This window comes from Chenopodium album, chromosome 8 (assembly GCF_948465745.1).
Source record: "Chenopodium album chromosome 8, dcCheAlbu1.1, whole genome shotgun sequence".
Taxonomy (NCBI): domain Eukaryota; kingdom Viridiplantae; phylum Streptophyta; class Magnoliopsida; order Caryophyllales; family Amaranthaceae; genus Chenopodium; species Chenopodium album.
In genome coordinates, this window is record NC_137841.1 from 2,272,657 (window position 1) to 2,295,522 (window position 22,866).

Here is a 22,866-nt window from a genome sequence, read left to right on the forward strand (position 1 = left end):
ACGGCCCTATTCAATTCACCTTTTAAAAAAAATTTAGTAATTTTTTTTTTTAATTCCGTAAATATAAGTTTATTTAATCAATAACTTAAATATGGTGTAAGAAATATAATAAAAAAATCAATAAAAATAATTTCATTTTATTAAAAATAAGGCGGAGTGAATAGTGCCTAAGAATGCAATTGAATTTCAACCTATGCATTGTGAAAGATGGATATTTGGTATGTGAAAGTTATGGTGGGAATGAGACTTTTTATTTTCAAATGGATAAAACTCCATGTTTGTTTATCGGGTTTGGGAATAAAGTTTGACTTTATTTTTAAATTTTTTTTTAGAGAGGTGAGAATTGAAGTGTGCATATAGACTTACATAACAATGTCAAGTTTGGGAATGAGTTTAAGATTATATGTCCTCTATTATCAATATCATTAAGAGCAGGTAATACTAAGAAACTAGGAATGATGGAAAAAAGTAAAAAAAACAAAACAAAAAAAAGGACTATAGTGTCGCTTTGATTATATGTTTTTATAAAAAACGACTATACGGAGTGTCAGAGTATAATTTAATTACCCTCACGGACGTGTTATTGAAAAACACAACTTTTATGTTTTAAAGTACTTATGAAAATCTATTTAGTACTCAATACTCCATTTCTCCCAATTAGTATTAGCTTTTTTTTTTTTTTTTTTTTTTTTTTTTTACTATTTAAAGTATATAAAATTTTAGAAAAAAGTATAAAAAAACAAAACCAGCCATTAGGATGGAAGAGACTAATTAAGGGTTAATTTCACTTAAGTTAAGTTCAGTTCATTTCAGCTTGAATTCAATTCATTTTCGTTACTAATTTCCTTCTCTCATAAATAATTCATTTAAGCTCTATTCAATTCAATTCAGATTCAATCAGTTTAATTTAATTCATTTCCGTTCAATTTAAAAAATAAAAAAAACGGAAATTCAATTGATTTTTCCAATAGAATTAAGAGCAGTAGTTGATGTTTATAATTTGGGGGTTTTGGTAGTTTTGGAGCCTTTTCACATGTACGCCTGCCTCGCTGCGTTCCCTCTCCTTTTCTCTCTCCTCCATTGAAGCGCGTACTCTCAATCCTCCATTGAAGCACCTACTTCTCGCCTTTCTTTCCCCCATTCAATCAGCTCATTAGGTCAGATTTCTTCTTCTCATTCTTAATTATGGAATATCAATTTCACAATCTGTGTTAATCTCTAAATTAATTAATTGTCATTTTAATCAATTTAGGGTTCTTCTATGCTGAATTATTGGTTATTAATTGCTGAATGATTGATTATAACCTGCGATTTCGTTGCTAGAATTTGCAATTTTCGTATTTTCAAGCGAGAAGAATTTAATTTTATGATTGAGTCAAATTTGGTTGCTAATGTTGTGTAGAATTTTGTTTTGTATAATTGTTTAATGTTAGGATGGAACTATGAAAATGGAATTGTTCTCCCCGAGCCGACGGGGCGGGGATGAGGATGGGGATGGGTGTGATTGTTTGACCAATTTACCTTGTTGAAGTTTGGCTTCTTGTTTGATCGGATTGTGATGAGTATGTGTTTGGTAGGCCTAATGCTTGTTGGCAGATTCGGAGTGTACAGTTTTTCTTGACATGTTTCGAGTTTTGCCTTGCTATGCAGGTGTAATGGAGGTCTCCATTTGGAGGGCTCTTCTTCAAAATATATCATCTTTTTTAAGTTTATCATCACGTGACGGCTTTGACTCAGAACCGGTGCGAAAATGCTACCAGAAGATGGAAGAGATATTGAAGTTGTTAAAGCCGATAATTGATGCAATTGTGGATACTGAAGTAGCCTCTGATGAGGTACTTAATAAGGCACTACAAGAACTTGGATTGTCTATTGACGAGTCACAAGATCTCTTTGAGAGCTGGCATCCTTTGGCAAGCAGAGTTGATCTCGTATGTTTTTGAATTTTGTTTGATTATGTATTTTCTCCATTATTTAATACTTGTGACATGGAGGTGTGGCCTGTGGGGGTGGGGGGGGGGGACTTCGAAGGGTGGAGGCTCAAAGATTATGAAGTTCATGTGCTAAGGAGTGAGGAGATATGGAGTGATAAAAAAGAGCCCGTGTGATGAGGTGAGACATAGAGAGAACCTACTAGCAAAAAAAGGTGATGATGCATATTTTTTTAAAATTAGAAGTGTTATAATTATCAAAGAACAAAGGAACTATATCTAAGAGCTTTATGTTAAATTTCACATCTTGCCATAATACTTTGTAGTTGACCAGCTTGACCTCGTCCTACTCTTCATAAGTTTGGCTGAATTTGAAAAAAGTTCCTGAGATACTTGTAGTCTCGTACTATCTGCGGTGCTTGGAGAATAATTATCTCATCACCCTGTATACAAAGTACTTTGTTTGTGTGAATTTCTAAATCCCCCACTTAAACTACGTTTCATTTCTAAAAATATCCTAACCCACCATCTCACTCCTTTTAAAAACTGTATATACCTCATTCCTTATATGTGCCTATTTGCCAAACAAAATCATTCCTTATATGTGCCTATTTGCCAAACAAAATCAAGACCAAGAATTCTCCCTCGCTTCCCCTATGATCCTGATCCTCTTGGCACCTTTTTTTATGAATTGTCTTGAGGTCTAGCAGAATGGACCTTTGAAACAATGACATTAGAAATGTTGGGGACAGAGGGAGGGGGTATTCGGTACTGTTTTGATTTTGTCAAAACAGGTTATTAATACTCCTTATATTTGTAAAGATGTCAGGAAAATGTGACTATTATCTGCAGTTTATATGATCATGAGATCTTGCTATGCCTGCTAAAAGTTTGACATTTACTATGTCTAACAAGACTGTCCATTTTGTTTGGTTGAAAATTTTATGTTATGCTTATTACCTTAAGAAGTTGACATTGAATTATGTCTAAGATGGTTATCTATATTCTCATATGATTATGTTCGCACATATCCTGTAATTACTGTCAAAAATGAAACTGATGGTTCCCATTTCACGTATGAGTTTGAAGACTTCGACATACTCCCATTATTGATATTTTAGGACAGATTGATCAGTTACATAATCCTTTTTGTCATGTGTGATTTCGTCTAATTAATTTAAATAGAAGGAAAAATACTAGATTAGAGTGAGTATATTGGCTGTCAATCTATGCTGTACATTTAAACTAGATGATTAACAAAATACACGAAAACTTATTAGACTGGTGATGAGGATCTAGGAAAAGGATTGTGACCAATGTTCAAAAAACCTAAGGTTTTGGAGTCAGGAGTCTTAGAACCTAGGGAAAAGCATGGTGTTAGTTGCAGTTAATAAGAATCTAAAACTTTTGGTGCTAAATGTTGTATTTTATAGGTGTACCTTTGCACCTCTCTATGTTCCCATTTAGCTACTCTTTGCCTAGCCTAATATAAGCGTTTAAGCCATATTGCCTTAGGCTTCAAAGCCTAGGTATGAATATTTTTTTTAATACACTGATTGTCAGTGTGGAACTGCAGATTACAGTTAGAACATCTCCTCCTTGACCTTCTATTATTTAGTTAGCATTCGGCTAACATCTGTCTCTTATTCCTGTAGGCTGTAGTCCTATTGCTATGGCGCAGAGCTTAAAAACAATCTGTTAACACTATTTCATCAGGAAAGAAAAAGAAGAATAGCTTACTAAAGAAACTCGAGCTGTCTTTTAAAATCATCCTTTCTAATTATTACAATAACTGGCACAACTCAGGGTGAAAATCATTATAACCAAGAATACCATGAAATCCTAATCCTTGTTCTGCTGGGGCACAAGGCGCACAATTCGAGGCCAACATAGGTTATAAAGTCTTACAAGGATAACCAATTTCTTGTGACTTCATTATGTCATTCTTTGTGAGAAGCATACTAAATAAGGAGGAAAGTAAATACTTTTAAGCAAGTAAAGTAGCAGTCCATAGCTTGGATACCATGATTAGTATTTAAAAAAGAAAAAAGAGAGATGGCCAAACGTTTAAAGAAAGAAAAACCAGAGCACCAATTGCTTGCAAATGAAGTACACTGATAGAACCTTGTTTGGTAGTTTTTCAAACAAAGGTGTTGTCCTTGGAATATTGATGATATTATAAGCAGTTTTAGGTGTGTTGATTCTGTTGTTTGGTTGGCTCTGCAACCTTGTTTCCTGGGTAGACATTCCAATAGAATTCTCATTTAGCTGTTGGGGAAAAAAACTGGGAAGACTCATGGCCAGTACTTTATGGATCGGCTTCAATATATTGAAGACGAGCACAAAATCAGTATCAAGCTATCAACATAGACGGTGAATTTTCAATGTAAATCACTGGCTTTGAGATTTGACAAATGCCACTAGTCGACAACAATTAGCAAGGGCCAGCAAGAACCAGAATTAGCAGCAAATATTTAGACTATTATGGCAGGACTCTGCCTTAGCAGCAAATTTGGCTAAAGATTAAGGCAAAGTTGGAATGAATCCAAACATGTTATATTCCTTCCGTTCTAAAAACTCGCAACACTTGCCTCTTTAGGCAGTTTCTTAATACGTGCAGTATGTTCTATTTTGACATATGATTGTTATTTTTATATTGTTTCTTTCTCTCTTTAACCCCACTTGTACTAATCATTTATTGTTTCTCTCTTCAATAACTATTAAAATACTCCCAGTAGCCCCACTTGCATATTAAATATCACTTTTCATGTACTACCCACTTATACTCCAAAAACTTCATTCAAATACAAGTGTTGCATATATCTAACAGAGGGGGTATCATTTTTAATTGTTATCATAAAACCCATATGTCTTAGATATAATTGTTATACATTAGAGTTCCATGCAATCTTGGAAAAAATATCCATAGCTAGGTTGGAAACTAGAAAAATTAGTTGTATCACAAAAGTACAATTTTTTTTAAAAAAAAAAAATAATTTTATCGATATTTCCCTTTATAGAAGTAATTAAAGATTTTAAGGGGGTGTTTGATTTGAGAAGGGGAAAGAGAAAGAGGTTAATTAAGGGAAACAAGGACAATGGAAACTGGAAAGAGAAGCCCTTAGATTTACAAGGTTGTTTGTTTAGAGACAACAAATGTAAAGCCTAACTTATAGCCACCAGTCACCACTCCTTCCCTCTCAACCACCCCTTGCCTTCACCACAGCTGCCACTCTGTTGCCCTTCTCCCCTCTTTCTCGCTCTTTCTCTCTCTCTCTTTTTTTTTTTTTTTTTTTTTTGGGTGGGGTGTATTTCATGTTTTTAGAGGTGGTTAGGCGATGTTCGTGGTGGAACAAATTTTGTGGTTTTAGGGGTGGTGTGTAGATGGGTTTATGGGTGACTTTTTCGATTTCCATGTTTTTTTCGGGCTGGGTGCAATTGTTCGGGTTTGGGGTGGCTAGTATTGGGTAAGATGGAAGATCGGTGCTGGGGTGGTTGAGTCAGTGGTGGCCATGGTGGGTGGTTGTAAATGGTTGGTGCAAGTGGTTGAAGGTAGTGGTGTTGGTTGGTAGAGTGGAGCCATTTCCTTTGATGAAACTTTTGTGGAAATGGGTAATCAATGTAGAGTAAAATGGGGTAAACTATAGGAAGGGAATGGAAAAAATGAACTAATAAACAACTAAGGGAATTACGAGAGTTCATTGACCCTTTTTTGGAATTCCTGTACCAAATGCCACCTAAGTGTTTTGAAATTGATTTTTGAATAGCTACTTTTACATTCAGACTAAAGTAACTGAATATTAAACCCATGTATACTTATACTGTGGATCATTCTCCCACTTCTAAGGCAGGTTAGATTGAAGTAATGTCATGGCATTTGACCTCTCTAAAATTTTGCCTTATGCTTTACTTTAGCTTTGCCCTGACTTGCCTTATTTATAGGTGTTCCGAGCTGAATCGTTGACAGCAAGGATCCGGGATTGTGTTTTGGAATTCTTCTGGCTGCTTAAAGATTCACATCAGTCCCTCCCTGTGGAGCTGAGCTCATCATCTCTTGAGGTACCTCTGGCTGTCTTACTGATATTTTTGTTTATTAGATATTAGAATATTTGAGATACCATTTACGAAGTAAAATCATATGGGTTATCTCATCTTTGCATCAGGGGGCGCTATATTTTTAGTACTTTTGTGATTTGTAACCTACCAATGAGTTGTGTAATGGAATCTCTAATAGTCTTCCCGGTCTCTGTTTGACAGCACTGTATACAAAAAGTTAAAAACATAGGATGTGATACTACATCTACAATCATCAGTGATGCTGTGAAGGATCAAGCAGGCGACCACGGGCCAAGTCCAGAGCGACTTGTAAAAATTGCTGATTGTCTGGGCCTAAGGTCAAATCAAGAAATCCTCATTGAGGCCGTGGCTCTTGAATCACTGAAGGAGCTTGCTGAGCAGGCTGAAAAGAATGCAGAGGTTGATGATTATGAACAGTTGATTTCTCTTGTCACACGCATGCATGAACGCCTTGTAATGTTGAAACAGTCCCAGAGCTGTACACCTGTCCCTATACCAGCTGATTTTTGTTGTCCTCTTTCCCTTGAACTTATGACAGACCCTGTCATTGTATCTTCAGGCCAAACATATGAACGTGCTTTCATTAGGAAATGGCTTGATCTTGGTCTTACTGTTTGTCCAAAGACAAGGCAGTCATTAGTTCACACCAATCTGATACCTAATTATACTGTTAAAGCACTGATTGCGAATTGGTGTGAGATAAACGATGTGAAGCTGCCTGACCCTATGAAGTCTATTGATAGAGATCAACAATTGGCCCTACTTTCTCATAACGATTCCGGTTCTGTAAAGGATACTCACATGCAGTCTCATTCTAGAGGTAACCAGCTTGCATCGCCTGAGTCAATACGGTCTGCAGTTTCCAGTCATTCAAGTGACCTTCGCCGTGAAGGGGCTTCCCCATTACATCCACGTTCTTCATCAGATAGCTCTATGTTTCGTATTGTTGATAAAGAGCATGGATTGGATGTTGGGAGGATTTCTTTAGAAGACAGGCTGAGCAATTCGGAAAGAAAAAGTGTAGATTCAAATGGTCAGTTCCCTGGGTCGCCAGCGCGTAGAGATTATGCTAATGCTATCAATACTCATGAACAGCCATCTGAAAGAAATGATGGAATGTCCTTAGGTGGAAACAGAGTATCGGACATGAATTTTGCTCGACGACTATCTGGAGATGCCAATCAGATTTCACAGAGTTCAGATGTTGATAGCCGTGATGCTTCTGGAGAACTATCAGAAGAACCACATACTGCTGTCCCTGAGAGCACTTCCCATAGGGAACATGAGTTCCCACCTAGAATAATGGATACGAGATCCCGTAGTCAAAATATTTGGCGCCGTCCATCAGATAGGCTTGTACCCCGGATGATATCTTCATCGACCACAGAAACAAGACCCGATCTCTCTGAAACTGAAGCTGTAGTTAAGAAGTTGGTTGAGGACTTACATAGTGAGTCAGTAGAAACACAAAGAGATGCAACAACACAACTGCGTCTACTTGCAAAACACAACATGGATAATCGTATTGTGATTGCCAATTGTGGGGCCATAAGATTGTTGGTTGATCTGCTTCAATCGACAGATCCAAAGACACAGGAGAGTGCCGTGACTGCTCTCTTGAATTTATCAATTAATGATAATAATAAAATTGCTATCGCAGATGCAGACGCAATAGAACCCCTGATCCATGTTCTTCGGACCGGCACTGAAGAGGCTCGGGAGAACTCAGCTGCCACACTTTTTAGCCTCTCAGTAATTGAGGAAAATAAATCTAAAATAGGCAGGTCTGGGGCTATTGGTCCTTTGGTTGAATTGTTAGGAAATGGGACTCCTCGGGGAAAAAAAGACGCTGCCACTGCGTTGTTTAATTTATCTATATATCATGAGAACAAACTTAGAATTGTGCAGGCTGGTGCTGTAAGGCATCTAGTTGAGTTGATGGATCCAGCTGCAGGTATGGTTGATAAGGCTGTTGCTGTTTTGGCAAATCTTGCTACGATTCCTGAGGGAAGGACAGCCATTGGCCAGGCAGGAGGGATTTCTGTTCTTGTAGAGGTTGTAGAACTGGGCTCTGCGAGGGGGAAGGAGAATGCTGCTGCTGCACTTCTACAGCTTTGTACTTTCAGCTCCAGATTTTGCAATAATGTACTCCAAGAAGGAGCTGTACCACCTTTGGTTGCTTTATCACAATCCGGGACTCCCAGAGCCAGAGAGAAGGTACAATTGCTCTGCATCCAAAAATTACCATGCGTGATTACTGGAAATATACTCTTATATTTATAGGACATTTTTCTTTTTGCAGGCTCAAAGTCTTCTAAGTTACTTTAGAAGCCAACGTCATGCTAATTCCCGAGGATGAAACGGAAACCAAAACTTTTTAAGGTCTATGATTGTTTGTAAGTTCTATACGATGTAAATTTGAGATGCAAATAATGCTTATGATTTTTTTGCATGACGTATTGTTGGGCATTGTTTGTTGATTGCAAGTGTGATCATTATTTCTGTGTAAGTTTTTATTTTTTGTCTCCCACTGTACTCCAGGATTGTGCGGTATAATGACAGAGGAGTGGATAGTTTGCCTGCTTTGTCATTATAGAAGTTTAGCATCATATTGTAATGCTGTCAGCCTGGTTCTTCCTTATTCTTGTTCGAACATAAGCCCTTTCTATCATCATTCACCATTCTTTAAAGCTTCTGTCATGTCTAACTTGATTGAGGTGCTACTAGTATAATTTTTGAGCAATTGTATTGATTTAGGATTTTTAAAGTAGATTTATAATTCTTATATTACTTTATACTATGTACATCATAGTTATCGTTATGAAATTTGATGTTGATCTTGTTCAACCTTGATGTATTTTCTTAACGTATGATAAATTGATAATTAGATGTTTCAGTAATCCATCTATCTGAACCAATATGATCCGGCCTCCTATATAGTATTGAGCATATATATTTTACTGTGCAGTTTTTTTTTCTTCATATATGTAAGTAGCATATGAAAGCATTACATATAGCAAGTAGTGCCGTATCTGAGGATTCAGGAAATTGTCAGCACTTTGGTCAAGGCTAATTGCTGCTAGGGCCTTGTTCGTGCATTGAGGACATAGAAGAGGTGATTGGTATGTGTATTGACCTTCTGATGCTGTGCATTAATGGGCTGTATCTGCGATGTTGGTGGTTATTGTCTGTTGAGTTCATACTCGTTATCTGGTTCATTTTGGGGGTAAATACAAATTTTTTCGATTTGCATCAGGAATGATTTTAATCGCTTGCAGGGAATGAAGGAGCAACTAACTTTTCCTCCAAGATTGATTTTGACACTTCTTTTGTGTCTTTGTGAGAGTGCAGTTTATGTGTAGTGTGAATTACATTAAAAGGAGTGGCAAAATCAATTATAGGAGTGTGGAAATCAATTTGAGGAGGCGATTTGCTCTGCAACAATTCTGTAAGACTATTGGTGAATGTATTCTCTTATAGAGGACTAGAGGTGTATAGATTTCGGTCTTGGAAAATATCTTTTACCAAAGAGAAGGGAGAAGTGAAAGCTATGGTTCAGCTTTTCACATTTTGGCTTTCTAAATAACATATCGTTTTAGATCTGTAACAATCATCCCTTTTTAAATTTTACATGGGTAAAGCCCAATGAAAGCAATTAGCTAGGTTTGTTCTTTGTACAATAAAAAAGGTTCTTGATTCAATTTTTTTTTTTTTTTGTTTTTTTTTTTTTTTATTTTTATTCTTTAATTTGACTTAAAATTAATAGCCTAAATAAATACACTTTTCATTGTAATAAAGAACTAAAGGTTACCTCCGTTCAAAAAAAAAATAAAAAAGATAAAGGTTATCTGTATTTTACTGAATTGCAAAGTTTTATCAAAAATATTATGGTGCTCGACTGCCTGGTGCCAAGCATTACTCTAATAAGTGAATGTGCGCCCATCTCCCAAGATTTGAATCGGATATAATAATGTCTTACAATTTACTCTTCCGTCTCTAAAAGATTGTCCCTATGCCATATATATTGCATAATTTTTCCTTTCCTTTGAGCCTACATAACTTGGCTATTCAAGTAAGAGAAAATCTTGGTTAATATGCCATATAAACGAGCTGCGTTTATAAGGTTATGCGCGTCATTTCGCCAGTTATAGTAAGGGTAAAGTCGTCAACATGGAATTGTCACCTTAACTGAAAACTAGCGGCGTTTATTCTTTGCAATCTAATGTCCGTTTAAAATTGTTTGACCCCGTTCATAAGAATATTGACCCCGTTGTTCACCCCTTTGTACTTCAGAGTAATTTCGCCTTTCCAACATCAGCTCCTGTTAATGGAGTTATGGAGGTAGCAGTAACTTGGTGAAGAATTGATGCGAAATCTCTAGGTAATTGTTGAGGCGTCAAATTGCTGTACCGATTATAAAGAGTTGAAGAGGCGGCGATTACATTACCGGTAAACCGTTTTGTTGGACCTCGGGGCCCCAATTAAGACCTTTTCATCCGGGTTTTTGATTGAGTGTGCCTTGAATTGTTCATGTGTTTGAATTGCGCAATGATTGCTAAGAATTGAATTGATATGGGCATAACTATGTTTAATTGTTGATGTATTTGTTGTGGATTAATTTGCGCAATTGATATATTAAATTGCGCAATATGATGGTGTAAAGGGATTCCATGCATTCTTCAGTCGCAATGACTATTGTTGCAATTAAGATTGAAATAGTATGTTGATAATGTAGTAGTTTGATTGTGCCTAGTATTGTTGACAAAAACATGGTGATAATGTACCATAATAGAACTTTCTGCTTCAATGGTTTCCTAGACCTTGTAGCTAGATCTACAATCTCACATTCTTCAACGACAGAATGAACATGCAAGACTGCCTTGTAGCTAGCAGTAAAAATAGCCTAAGAAGCAAAAGTAATCAAGACACCAAAAAAGCTTTATTGTTAACAATGAAACAGGCTGAGAACAACACATGCTGCCTTCTCATTCTATGATTCTCAAAATTCAAGAGGAAAGCTGAAAAAGATAAAATCAGAAGAAATATTCTCACATACATTATCAAGTAATTCAAGGACCTGCAACTGAGCTATAAACTCATTAACAGCTGGAATCGGCTTGGCTGCACAAAGGAAGAATAATCATCAAAAGCCAAGTATCACCAATCAGTGCAATCACATTAGATATGAGAAAGCAGTCCTGTAGAATGCCGCATTGTTTAATTATAATTTTACAGATGACAGATGATAAGAGCATTGCCACCGATGAGCATTTTTTTGGTTGCCCAATATCTCTCTAACGACTTTCTCACTCCTCCTCCCTATGGACATTTTCTTGGTCATTTTTTTTCTACACCAATGGTCAAAAATTATAATCCCCACCATTCTCTCTCCTATTTTTAACCCTATACCCCACCAATATTTATCTCTCCTACACATCATTAAATTTGTAATTTAGTATTTCTTAATTTTATTGTTAACAAAATTTTGTATTGATTAAATTATTTATGAGTACAATATTAATTATTTTTATTATTAATTTATGCGAAATGTATTTTTTAATAAAATAATAATATTTATTCTTAACTAAATTTTTTTATTGATGAAATTATTTATGAGTACAATATTAATTATTTATATAATTATTTTATGCGAAATTTCATTTTTCATTATTATTAGTACAACATTAACGATTACAAGATTGGAACATAATAATCGTACACCTATCATACAAAAACCAAATAAATTAACGATTACAAAACTATTTATTCATTTGTACGATCGTATTTTTGCCAAATATGCTCAACTAAATCATCTTTCAAAGAAAAATGTGTTTGGCTATCACGCAGGGTAATTCTTCTTTGAATATACGCGTCAAAATCAACGTTTGTTGGTCGGCCAACGTCAAATTCGAAAGGCTCGTTGTTATTCACTGTGGCACTTGTACTCGGACCGGACCTTGCTCTATGAAGCTGAGGGCGATCTTCTTCATAATACCTTCTCAAAACTTCGGCACGAGTGTAATTGTGTCGTTCATCCTCGACAATCATGTTGTGCATAATGATACAAACTTTCATTATGTCGCTCAAAATGTCTTCGTCGAAAGCAAGTGAGGGTTGTCGTAATATGGCAAACCTAGCCTGTAGAACTCCAAACGCACGTTCAACGTCTTTCCGAGCTGCAGCTTGTTTATCTGCAAATAACTTGTCCTTCTAGAGTTGAGGATATGTGATACCTTGTATAAATGTTGCCCAGTTCGGATATATACCATCTGTTAAGTAGTATCCCATGTTGTACTCATGGTCGTTTACCATAAAACTAATTGGTGGTGCCCGACCTTTCAAAACATCGTCAAACACCGGAGAGCGGTATAGGACGTTAAGATCATTACAAGAGCCGGGTATTCCAAAAAATGCATGCCAAATCCATAAATATTGATCCACAACAGCTTCGAGGATAAGGGTTGCGTTCTTGCTACGACCTGCGTATTGTGCTTTCCAAGCCATAGGACAGTTCTTCCACTCCCAGTGCATGCAGTCGATGCTACCGATCATGCCCGGGAATCCACGCATTTCATTTTGGTGAAGGATTCTCCTTAAATCTTCATCTGTTGGACTTCTTAAGTACTCGGCCTCAAAATGCTTGATCACCCCTTGAGTAAAATGTTGCATTGATTTTCTAGATGTTGTTTGACCCATGCGTATGTATTCATCTACGGCATCCGGAGCAACACCGTACGCTAACATTCTTATTGCAGCGGTGCATTTCTGCAGAGGTGATAAGCCAAGCCTACCAGCTGCATTCCTACGCTGCTGGAAGAACGGATTGCCCTCAACCACTTTATTCATAATCCGACAGAATAAAGGTTTGTGCATTCGAAATCGACGACGAAACTGATTTTCGGAATACACAGAATTTATTGCGAAGTAATCATTGTACAATTGCAAATGCCCTTTCTCCCTTTCTCTATCTCCCCTACGCTGCGGGACTGTTTCATCTTCATTTACAATTTCGATCTCGGATGGAGGTGGTTGAGGAAGCATTATGTTAGGTAAGTGATTTGTGACAAATTCGTCAACTAGATTATCAAATTCCGCATATTGATCTGAATCAGAAGAATTTGAGCTTGAGGTTGAGCTTATGGAAAACATTTTCTGTGTTTGGTTTTTGAATGTTTTGGTGTTGTGGATCAATTTATGGATTTCACCCTTTAAATAGGAAATGTTATCAGTGCATGTCCTTCAACTGAGTGTGAACAGACTACCCAATGTATAGTAAAAAAAAAGTACATGACTACTCAATTCTTAATAATCAATACCAATGCTTGTCATACGGTTCAAGTTATGTATGAAATGACTACTCAATGCTTGTATAAAACAAAAACTACAATTGGACTTGACTACTTTTTGGGATTTGAAAGTTCAATGGTTGATAAAACCAACCACTTGACTCATCATTGTATAAGACAAAATCTACACACACTAGCTAGTACTTGACTCATAATTGAACAAAATATATGAAAATGTAATATAATTTGATTAATTTTTGGATACAATTAATAATAAAAATTAATTCATTGCAACATAAAATAAACAAAATACTTGAAATCATAATGCATAATAAACTAATCTACTTTCCACCATACACTTCTTGAATTAGTTCCTCCTTCCACGCTTCTTCAGCTGGTGTAAGTGGCGTCGTTTTTGACATAATGGCTTGCAACATATCAAATTTCATCTTCTTCTCTTGTAATTCGACCTGTTTGTTTTTCCTCTTTTCCTTTTCCCTTTCAAGCTCCAACCTTTGTTGCCGTAAATTTTCCTCAAAGCTTCTAACTTCAGTACAAGCCTATATCTGTTCACCAATACTTAAAATTGCACTATCATGAGCAATAGCTTTTCCCTTACGCTTAGCCTTTGCTTTTTTTACCCCGTCGGGTCTGGGTATACCTCCTGATGAAAACCCACCAACGGGAACATCTCCTTCAGCTTCACTGTCAGTTCTCGATCTCTTTCCACTTCCACTGCTATCCTCGGTGTCCCATTCCAAACGCAGTTGACAATCCTGTCGTTCCTTTAGTGACAATGCCCATCTGAGTTTCGGCCTCCACTTTGGGTCATTCTTTATCATTTCCCAAGCGTGGGGAAAAACAAAATTGTGTGGTGGTTTGGATGATATATGGAACAACTTCGAGGCCTTTTGAATTCGATCAACTTCTTTGAATCCACTTCCAGTTAACGAACCCGCTTCATCATAACAACTTGTCCATAACAGTACATCTGCCGCCATCCTTCTCCAACGGTTCTCCAAACTCTTCGCATTTCTGGGTGGTAGTATTTCTGGTTGCCTAGCTTGAACCATGGCGTACGCCACAGATATTTGTCGCCAAAGTTCAGCTGCTTTCATGCTCGTACCCACTATCGCTTTTAAGACATGGAAATTAAGGTAGGAGCTATTAACGGCGGTGGTACCTTCAAGTCAAGCATACAAGCAAATGAAGAAATAGATGGAGGACATGGTCACATGGTTTATATATTAAAGCTAAGCGGATAGAATGGGGAAGTTCATCTAAAATTTTATGGGCCAAGACAGGGGTCTTTCTTCTATGGGGTGGAACATTAGTCAATTATGCAAGGCCAAGTGAACATTTTTAGGTAAATTCTGACATAAGAAATCATATAAAATAACTTCCCAAATGTTGTAAATCCGATAAAAGAACGTCAAAGAAAGTAAAGACATTACAGGTTAATGCACAAGAACACGGACTAATAGAAGCAAACTATGTTATCAAATAAAAAATAAAATCATGTAATCAAGAACCAACATGGGTTTTACAGTGCTCAAGACGAACTTACAAATGCTTGACAAGACAAAGCCAGGCAATATATCTTCTTCTTCAATACCAGACAATTTAACCCGCAAATTTTCACCAGGGCACATTTAACTTTATTTTCATCAATATATATAGCAACAGCTTTCACATTTACTTGCAAACCACATTTTTAATTTATCAATAACGGTGTCAGCCAGTCAAGTACTTAATCAGATTCACTTGTCAGAACCATACCTTGTTTGGTATCAATAACGGTGTCAGCCAGATTCTACTTTCCCCATGACCACAGTTCCCAGGTCCTTGAATTTGTCTAGAATGGGCATCCTGCAGTTACAACAATTGATTAAAAGCACAGAAAAATAAACTTAGTGGTAGATTCAGGCACCTTATCTGCTCGAAGGATCAAAGTTTTAAATATATATAAGTTACTTACATGATCTAAGAGTGGTTCAAGATAGCAACATAATTTACCTAAAGGGACCATTAGGATCTTGTGAAGGGACTTCAACGGCATCTAGCACTTCGAAAAGACATGGACCATTCCACCATGGACAAATACTTTTGCCTGCTCTTTTTTTTTAATGTATGATCCAACCAAACCTGATATTGGAAGAAATTGGACATCTGCAAATAATCCACAATAACAACATTGAAGAATATTAGATACAATCAACCAGCTAGATAGCCTACATTCCTCAACATGGAGCTCATAAGACATGTTCAGCACAAATTCCAACTTTACTACACAAAGACCAGTTGTAACAATTCTGAGAAAAGACAACTCTGTTGAACCGATAAATGTATTCAAGATAGAGTTAAAAATTAAGCAATTACCTTTCTCAACATTGTAGAGGTGAATAGAAAGGAATCATCTTTTGATTATAGAGGTAATTGAAGGCAGAGCTTTTCAAGAAAGGAATCATCTTTGACTCGATTTCATCATACCTGAGAACAAAAAAGGCCCTCATGAGTAAATAGAAAGAAGCTTTAATGCACATTATAGAGGTAATTCAAGGCTAATGATAGCTCATCAAGTCATCAGGTGTAGTAACAAAAAAAGCTAATGTCAAATCAAACAAAATAGGATTAGTTAAGGAGTTCACAATAGCTAAAACTCTTCACATCTTGAAATTTCTTAGTTGCTTGCCTCTGCTTTCTGCACAACCCATATTTATTTCCGAGCCTAAAAATTCTGCTAGCTTAGAAACAGTAGGTTCATCCATCTTGTTTAACCAGATTACATACCTTTCCTTTGACCAGTTGATGGTAGACTCATCCATCTTGTTTACCACGACTATAAGTTAGAAACACCCAAGGTCTTTGCAAGCAGAACATGCTCTCGAGTCTGTCCTCCTTTCTCATATCCAGTTTCAAACTCACCTTTCCGAGCAGACATCACCTATATAGATGGTATCCCCATTGTAAATAAATATTAAGGGACAATCAGAAATTCAAAGTCAATGTACCTAATGTAAACGACATAACCCCTTAAGGCTTACCAATATGTCAGCTTGTGATGCTCCACCTATTATATTTGGCACATAGCTTTTATGACCCTGCAAAACGAAAAGGTACTGTGCTAGCAACTAGAAAAACAATAAAGCACACACACAAGATGCAAGATTTCAACTTTCAAAGATCTTTATAAGAATATATTGTCATCCAATGTCCACAAAAAACTCCTACATCAATAATAAGCCTTCTCTTGCATACAAGCAACAGTCAAAACAGCTTATATAGGCTCACTTCTGATATTTCAGCATTTTAACAGTTAATGATCTAGGATCCAGAAACAGTGTTTGGGTTCCATTTGCTTATTGTCAAGCTGAGATCATAAATTAAAGTGAATAAAACGTAGATTTTAACTCTAGATGCAATGGACTAGAACCATAGACTGCTGGTTAGGATCACATTAGAATAATCCATCAATGTTGATCCTTTTTTCTCCTCTTTCCTCCAATTTTGCTACAATAAATCAGGGCTACAAAGTGAGCCAAACCAACAAGGTTCTAGTAGCGCAAATATAAGAAATGTTTTAGTCAAAGAACATACAATTGTAAACAGGATGAGATAGCAAATTAAACCGATCAAACAAAAATCTAAGCTCATATATTGTCACATCTCAAGGTCATTAGATGCTAAATGACAAAAAGAACATGATAATCATCATCACAGATTCATATTTACAATAAACCTCTAACTCCAAGAACAATTGAACAAAGATTAATATTTATTTATAGAAAAGTTATTAGCTACAAATATTCCACTAACAATAGTCCACAAACAATCTACTTACAAACAATCTTCAAAAAAATGTCTTTAATATCTCCTACACACACTTTTTGCCACTACACTAGCTTTTAATTCTTTACTGCTCCTACTCATCACACCATCAATCTACTTACAAATAATCTTCAAAAAAATGTCTTTAATATCTCCTACACACACTTCTTGCCACTACACTAGTATTTAATTCTTTACTGTCTCCTACTCATCACACCATCAATCTTCAATCTGTTTCTCTTGACTTCTGATCCATCTTGACTTCCGATCTTGAAACAATGACTTAATCACCTCATAACCAGCAACTAGAGGTGGTTATTGGACAGGGTAGCCCAATGATAATAGGGTCAGGGCCAAGCTTATAGGGCTTTTAATGGACAGGGCTATTAATAGACAGAGCCCTTATTGGGTAGGGTCAATATAGGGCCAACATGTTTTTTCAATTTAGTTGATAAAGAAAATACATAATGTAAAAATAATTATATAGATTAATTTGTATTCATATGTATTTAATAATGGCTTTGTCCAATATTTATTTTAATTGATATTTTGTAGGCCCGCCCATTATCGACCCGTAACCCGCATTGGCCCGACCCTATATTGACCCTATCAAATGTGACCCTCTTTGACCCTGACCCGCAACCGACCCGCACCGACCCTAACCCGACCCGCCCAATAACCAGGTCTACCAGCAACATTAATTCCTCTTCATAAACGATACTCAGACAGCAGTAATTCTCAATGCTTTGTTTCAACTTCCTCCCTGAACTTTGCAATAACAGATTCATTAATATTATTATATTACACATATAATTCATTCAAATAATTATTTATACATTAACAAATTACGTAAAAAAAATTATAAAATAACAAATTACATGTAACTACATAATTATTATATTGCACATACACTTCATTCATAAAATTATGTGTATTGATAAATTACTTTAAATTTACATATTATTTTTCTCAAAAGCTAACTAACTAATCATTTAATGTTCATCACTTTTAACAAAAAAAAAAAAAATACAGCCTTGGGAATTATCTTGGTGGAAATATCTTGATCCATGGCAAAACACGCATGGGGAACGAAAAAATATCCCGGATTGGATTCCAAAATTCTAAATCGTTTAACAAGGTTGTGAATACAAGCATATCAATGATTGAATCAATGACCCAAGATTGAAAATTATATCTTAGTCTTTGCCTTTCTGATGAATTCAATCAGAGGTTTTGGTTGCTTTGAATCCCAAAACCCTAGGTTTGGTTCTAAAACGGCATATTCAAATATTTTCTCCATCAGAGTAGTAAAAGCCTCACTTGTCAGTTCTTCCTTCCATTTCTCTATCAATGCTTTCCCCAAATTAGGTTGCAAAACCAAATTCACACCGATAAAAATATTTGCTTTCTTGTCAAGATCCAAATTACTCCCAATAGCAAGAACGAATTGTATGTCTTCTCTCTCATTTCTTATCTTCAACGTTTTCTCAGCCCCTATACCCATTCTTCCTTCCTTTACCACTACCTCTATAGGTTCTAAAATACCATCTTCATTTTTACTCAAACCAGCTCCATCTCTGTAACCCATCCTCTGCATCAATTGAAGAATCTTGGGTTCAGGAAATACAGCAATTCCAATGGGATTAGGGTTTAGATTTTCAGCAATTGTAATGGGATTAGGGTTTAAATTTGGAGCAATTCCAATGGGATTAGGGTTTAGATTTGGAGCAATTCAAATGGGATTATGGTTTAGATTTGGAGCAATTCCAATGGGATTAGGGTTTAGATTTGGAGCAATTCTAATGGGATTGAACTCAATTCCAGTGGGATTTGGATTTGGATTTTCGGTTATTTCAATGGGATTGAGAGCAATTCCCAATTCATCTTCCAAATATCGAATCTTTTTTGTGGATTTTCGACCTCCTTTTTCCGCCATTTTTTATTGTAAAGCTTCAGAGAAAGAAAGTTTATGTGAGAAATTTTAGAGAGGGAGTTTTTTGAACTGTTTGAGAGAGAGAGAGTTTTCTAATTTCAAAAAATAAAACGGCTAGTCGCTAATAAGTCCTATAAATAGGGTATCCTTTTTTTTTTTTTAAATGAAGGTTAATAGACACATATTAGTATATTACTCTTAATGAAATCATAAAAGGGCAAAATTCAATATAAATGAAGGTTAATAGAAAAAAAAAAAAATTACTCCCTTTTTCTTATATTGATTTTCTCACTTTGACCAATTTTGTCCACAAAAAGATTTTAACTCATACGTTGAAATTCAGTCAATTTAGTTAAGTTCAGTTGAGCTCCTAATTTTCTTCTCTTATAAAATATTCAGTTCAGTTCAGTTTCAGCTGAGTTCAGTCAATGAGAACACGCCCTAAGAAGACCAATTATATATTATATACAAAGTAGCTTAGTAGGGAGAATTTGGTGAGAGGCATTCTAAAGAAGCATTTTATATTTATAAGGAGCCCCAATATGCCAAAGTTTATTCCAATTTAGGGGAGGGAAAGAACGGTGAGAGCTAAATTGGGAGCAAAGCGTATAGGCGCTTATCGTGAATTGACCATTAGTTTCAGGAGCCCAACAAATTGAGTCCTCGATAGTGGCTATAGTAGGCAAAGGAACTGACTCGATAAGCTTGCAAATGTGAACAGGGATTATGTGTTTAACTCTTCCTAAGTCCCCACTCCCATTTCTAATGATATCACTTACCCTCCAATGAGCCAATCTATCCGGAATAGGAGTATCGATGACCTTGTAGTAGATGGGCTCCTCACCCACCCAATCATGGTACCAAATGCATATGTCCTCCCCATTGCCCACCCTATAAGCAACTCCCTTCAAGAGAAGGTCCTTACCCTTAAGAATATCTTTTCAAAGAGAAGACTCGGAAGGATTAGGGAAAAAATTATGAAAAGTGGAATTTTTAAAATAACGAGCTTTAAGAATTTTGACCCAAAGTTTATTAGGATCATTAATAATCCTCCAACCCAATTTAGCCATGAAAGCAATATTCAATTTCTAAACTTACGAATGCCCAATCCCCCCAAACTAATAGGAAGGCAAATCTTCTCCCAACTAGTTCTAGCTAGATAATGAGACCTATCCACCTTATTTCAAAGAAAGCGCCTACAACTCTTTTCAAAATCATCAAGAATAGCATAAGGAATTAAAGTGGTTTGCATGACATATAATGGATAAGAATTGAGAACCGATTTGATTAACATAGTCCTACTCACCATATTTAGAAGTTTTGCATGCCAACCCTTAATTCTATCTTTCGTTTTAACCAAAAGATCATTGTAGTCCGCCTTTTTTTTTTTTTTTAACTTATTAGGGCTAATATTAATCCCTAAATATTTACCAAAGGAAGGAGCTCCTTTGATATTAGAAGCCTCAAGAATAGCTATTTTAAGAGTAAGGCACATTTTAGGAGGGAAAATAACCTTGGACTTAGTCGGACTAATGAAGAGACCCGATTTGTTACCAAAATCCAAAAGGGTATTATTAATGACATTAAAATTATCGACCGAGACTCTACCAAAAAGAAAGACATCATCCGCATAAAATAGGTGAGAAATATTCACTTCATCCTCTTTTTTTATCGGTTTCCAAATTCCTTGCCCTACATTTTGTTCGATCATAAGGGAAAGTCTTTCAAGACAAAGAACAAAAATGTAAGAAGAAAGCGGATCACCTTGTCTAATTCCCCTAGACGAAGTAAAACTCTTCGTGATTTCCCCATTCCAAAGAATAGGGATAGACGGAGTAGTAATGCAACTCAAAATAATCTTTACAAGCTTATTCGGGAAATTAAGACCCAAAAGAGTTTCTCTAATAAAACCCCACTCCAAACTATCGTAGGCCTTAGAAATGTCAATTTTAAAAGCCATTTATTTCTTTTTACTGGATTTTTTTAAAAGATGAGCTACCTCTTTTATGACCAAGATATTTTTATCAATAGTTCTCCCTTCTATGAAACTGGATTGGACAGAATTAACAAGATCCCCCCATCAAGGGCTTAATTTGATTAGAAATGGTTTTAGTAATTAGTTTATAAATTGAATTACATAAATCAATTGGTCTAAAATCACTCATAGAGGAAGGGCAAGGGACTTTAGGAATCAAGGCAATGTAGGACTCATTAACCTCAGGAGGGATACTACCCGACTCAAAGCAAGCAGTAATAAGATTGATAATTGAAGCACCTACGGTATCCCAGTATTTTTTAAAGAACACAGGTTGTATACTGGCAGGTCCCGGACATTTCATCGATGCCATCAGGGGCGGATCTAGGGGGGTTCATTGAACCCACAGATTTTTTGGAAAAAAATTATAAGTTTTAATTTTTTTTTCTTAAAAAAAAAGAAAAAAGAAAAAGGTTTCAAAGAAATTTTTGTGAGAATAATTATCACACGGGTAAGTTTGGTGCATTGGTAATTCTCTGAATAATAGAGCAGCGCGCCCCTTTAATACCTTAGGTCTTTTTATTTTTATTTATTTTTATTTTTTTTAACTCCTTTCATTCAGATTTCAATATTTCATATTTCAGAAATCAAACATCAGACATTTTTCCCCAAATTCCCAAACACCAAAACCCTAACCTTGACACGACCCTAGCCAGTAGCCACTAGCCGCCGCGGCACCGCACACCGAGACACCGACCGGAGACCACCTCACGTCCTCACGGAGTGACGGAGACACGGACGAGTGGACGAGGGATGACTCAGTGACTCACGAGTCATGACTGTTCTAGTGTTCTGTTAGATTTCGAGTTCTTCTAGTTCTACAATTGTGACTTGTGAGTCCTCTTAATCTCTTATTCCTCTACTAGTCTACTCCTATTAATTCTTAATCTTGGTTTGCTTGTTTTATTTTTAAAATTGGTTTATGGTTTTGATATATTGTTGAATTCTTGAATTGTTGAGAAATTGAATTGTAGAAAGTTAGAAGTTAGAAACTTAGAATTATAAATTTTTACTTGTTCTGTTAATTGAAATTTGATAATTAGAAGAAGTTTATATTGTCAAATTTGTGTTTATTGGGGACTTGTGATTTTAATTGATAATTAATTGTGTATTTTGTGTATTATTGTAGATTGTAGAGCTTTTGTTACCATGAGTTTAGAGTCTTTTTGGAAACGTGCCGGGAAGTCACAAAAGTCCTCTACTTGTTCTTCACCTAGTTCAAGGAATCCTCCAATAGAAGAAGATGTTGTAACTCCTATTGATGATGCGGATATTGAGTCTCCTAATGATGATGCGGATGTCGTGTCTCCTAATAATGATGCGGTTCCAGTGGCTGCTTCAATTCCAATCCCTGAAAACACAACTCAAAGTAATCCAAATGCTAGTGTTGAGTCTGATGATACTTGCATTTATGATGTTCATCTTCTTCCACATGATCCTGGAAAAAGAATTCCAATTTTGAAATATCCCGCTACTGACAGAGATGCTGTGAGAAGAGGTTATATTACAATGAAACGTTGTGATCCACGCACTCATAATTTCCCTCGAAGACAAATAGGAAGTATGCGTCGATTTAATGTCGCTTGGTTTGATAAATATGATTGGCTTGAATATAGTGTAGAGAAAGATGCGGCTTTTTGTTTTGCTTTAATCAATATATGATCATCGTTTTTTTTTTTGTAAGATTTCGAACCCACAGTTCGGAATTCCTGGATACGCCACTGGATGCCATAGCGCCGAGAGCAGTCCTAATTTCCAAATTAAGCATAGCATAAT

General features: G+C 36.1%; 1 protein-coding gene and 1 pseudogene across 1 annotated transcript; one reads left to right on the forward strand and one right to left on the reverse strand.

Annotated features, from left to right (window-relative positions):
- The first annotated feature begins 1,018 nt into the window (after nt 1-1,018).
- Nucleotides 1,019-8,855, forward strand: LOC145641555 (U-box domain-containing protein 4-like). The gene is made up of 5 exons (XM_081692396.1): nt 1,019-1,157; nt 1,651-1,931; nt 5,874-5,990; nt 6,189-8,225; nt 8,311-8,855. Exons 2-5 carry the CDS (start codon nt 1,656-1,658, stop codon nt 8,365-8,367), a joined length of 2,487 nt encoding a protein of 828 aa, XP_081548522.1. The 5' UTR covers nt 1,019-1,157; nt 1,651-1,655; the 3' UTR covers nt 8,368-8,855.
- A 1,442-nt stretch (nt 8,856-10,297) lies between these two features.
- LOC145642572 (uncharacterized) lies at nt 10,298-18,710 on the reverse strand (annotated as a pseudogene).
- Nucleotides 18,711-22,866: the final 4,156 nt, after the last annotated feature.

Excerpts from the sequence above, each read along its gene's own strand:
- LOC145641555 (XM_081692396.1), top strand. The coding sequence starts at position 1,656 with ATGGAGGTCTCCATTTGGAGGGCTCTTCTTCAAAATATATCATCTTTT. Across the intron at positions 5,991-6,188 it reads TGAGCTCATCATCTCTTGAG|CACTGTATACAAAAAGTTAA; the intron begins GTACCTCTGGCT and ends TCTGTTTGACAG. Across the intron at positions 8,226-8,310 it reads CTCCCAGAGCCAGAGAGAAG|GCTCAAAGTCTTCTAAGTTA; the intron begins GTACAATTGCTC and ends TTCTTTTTGCAG.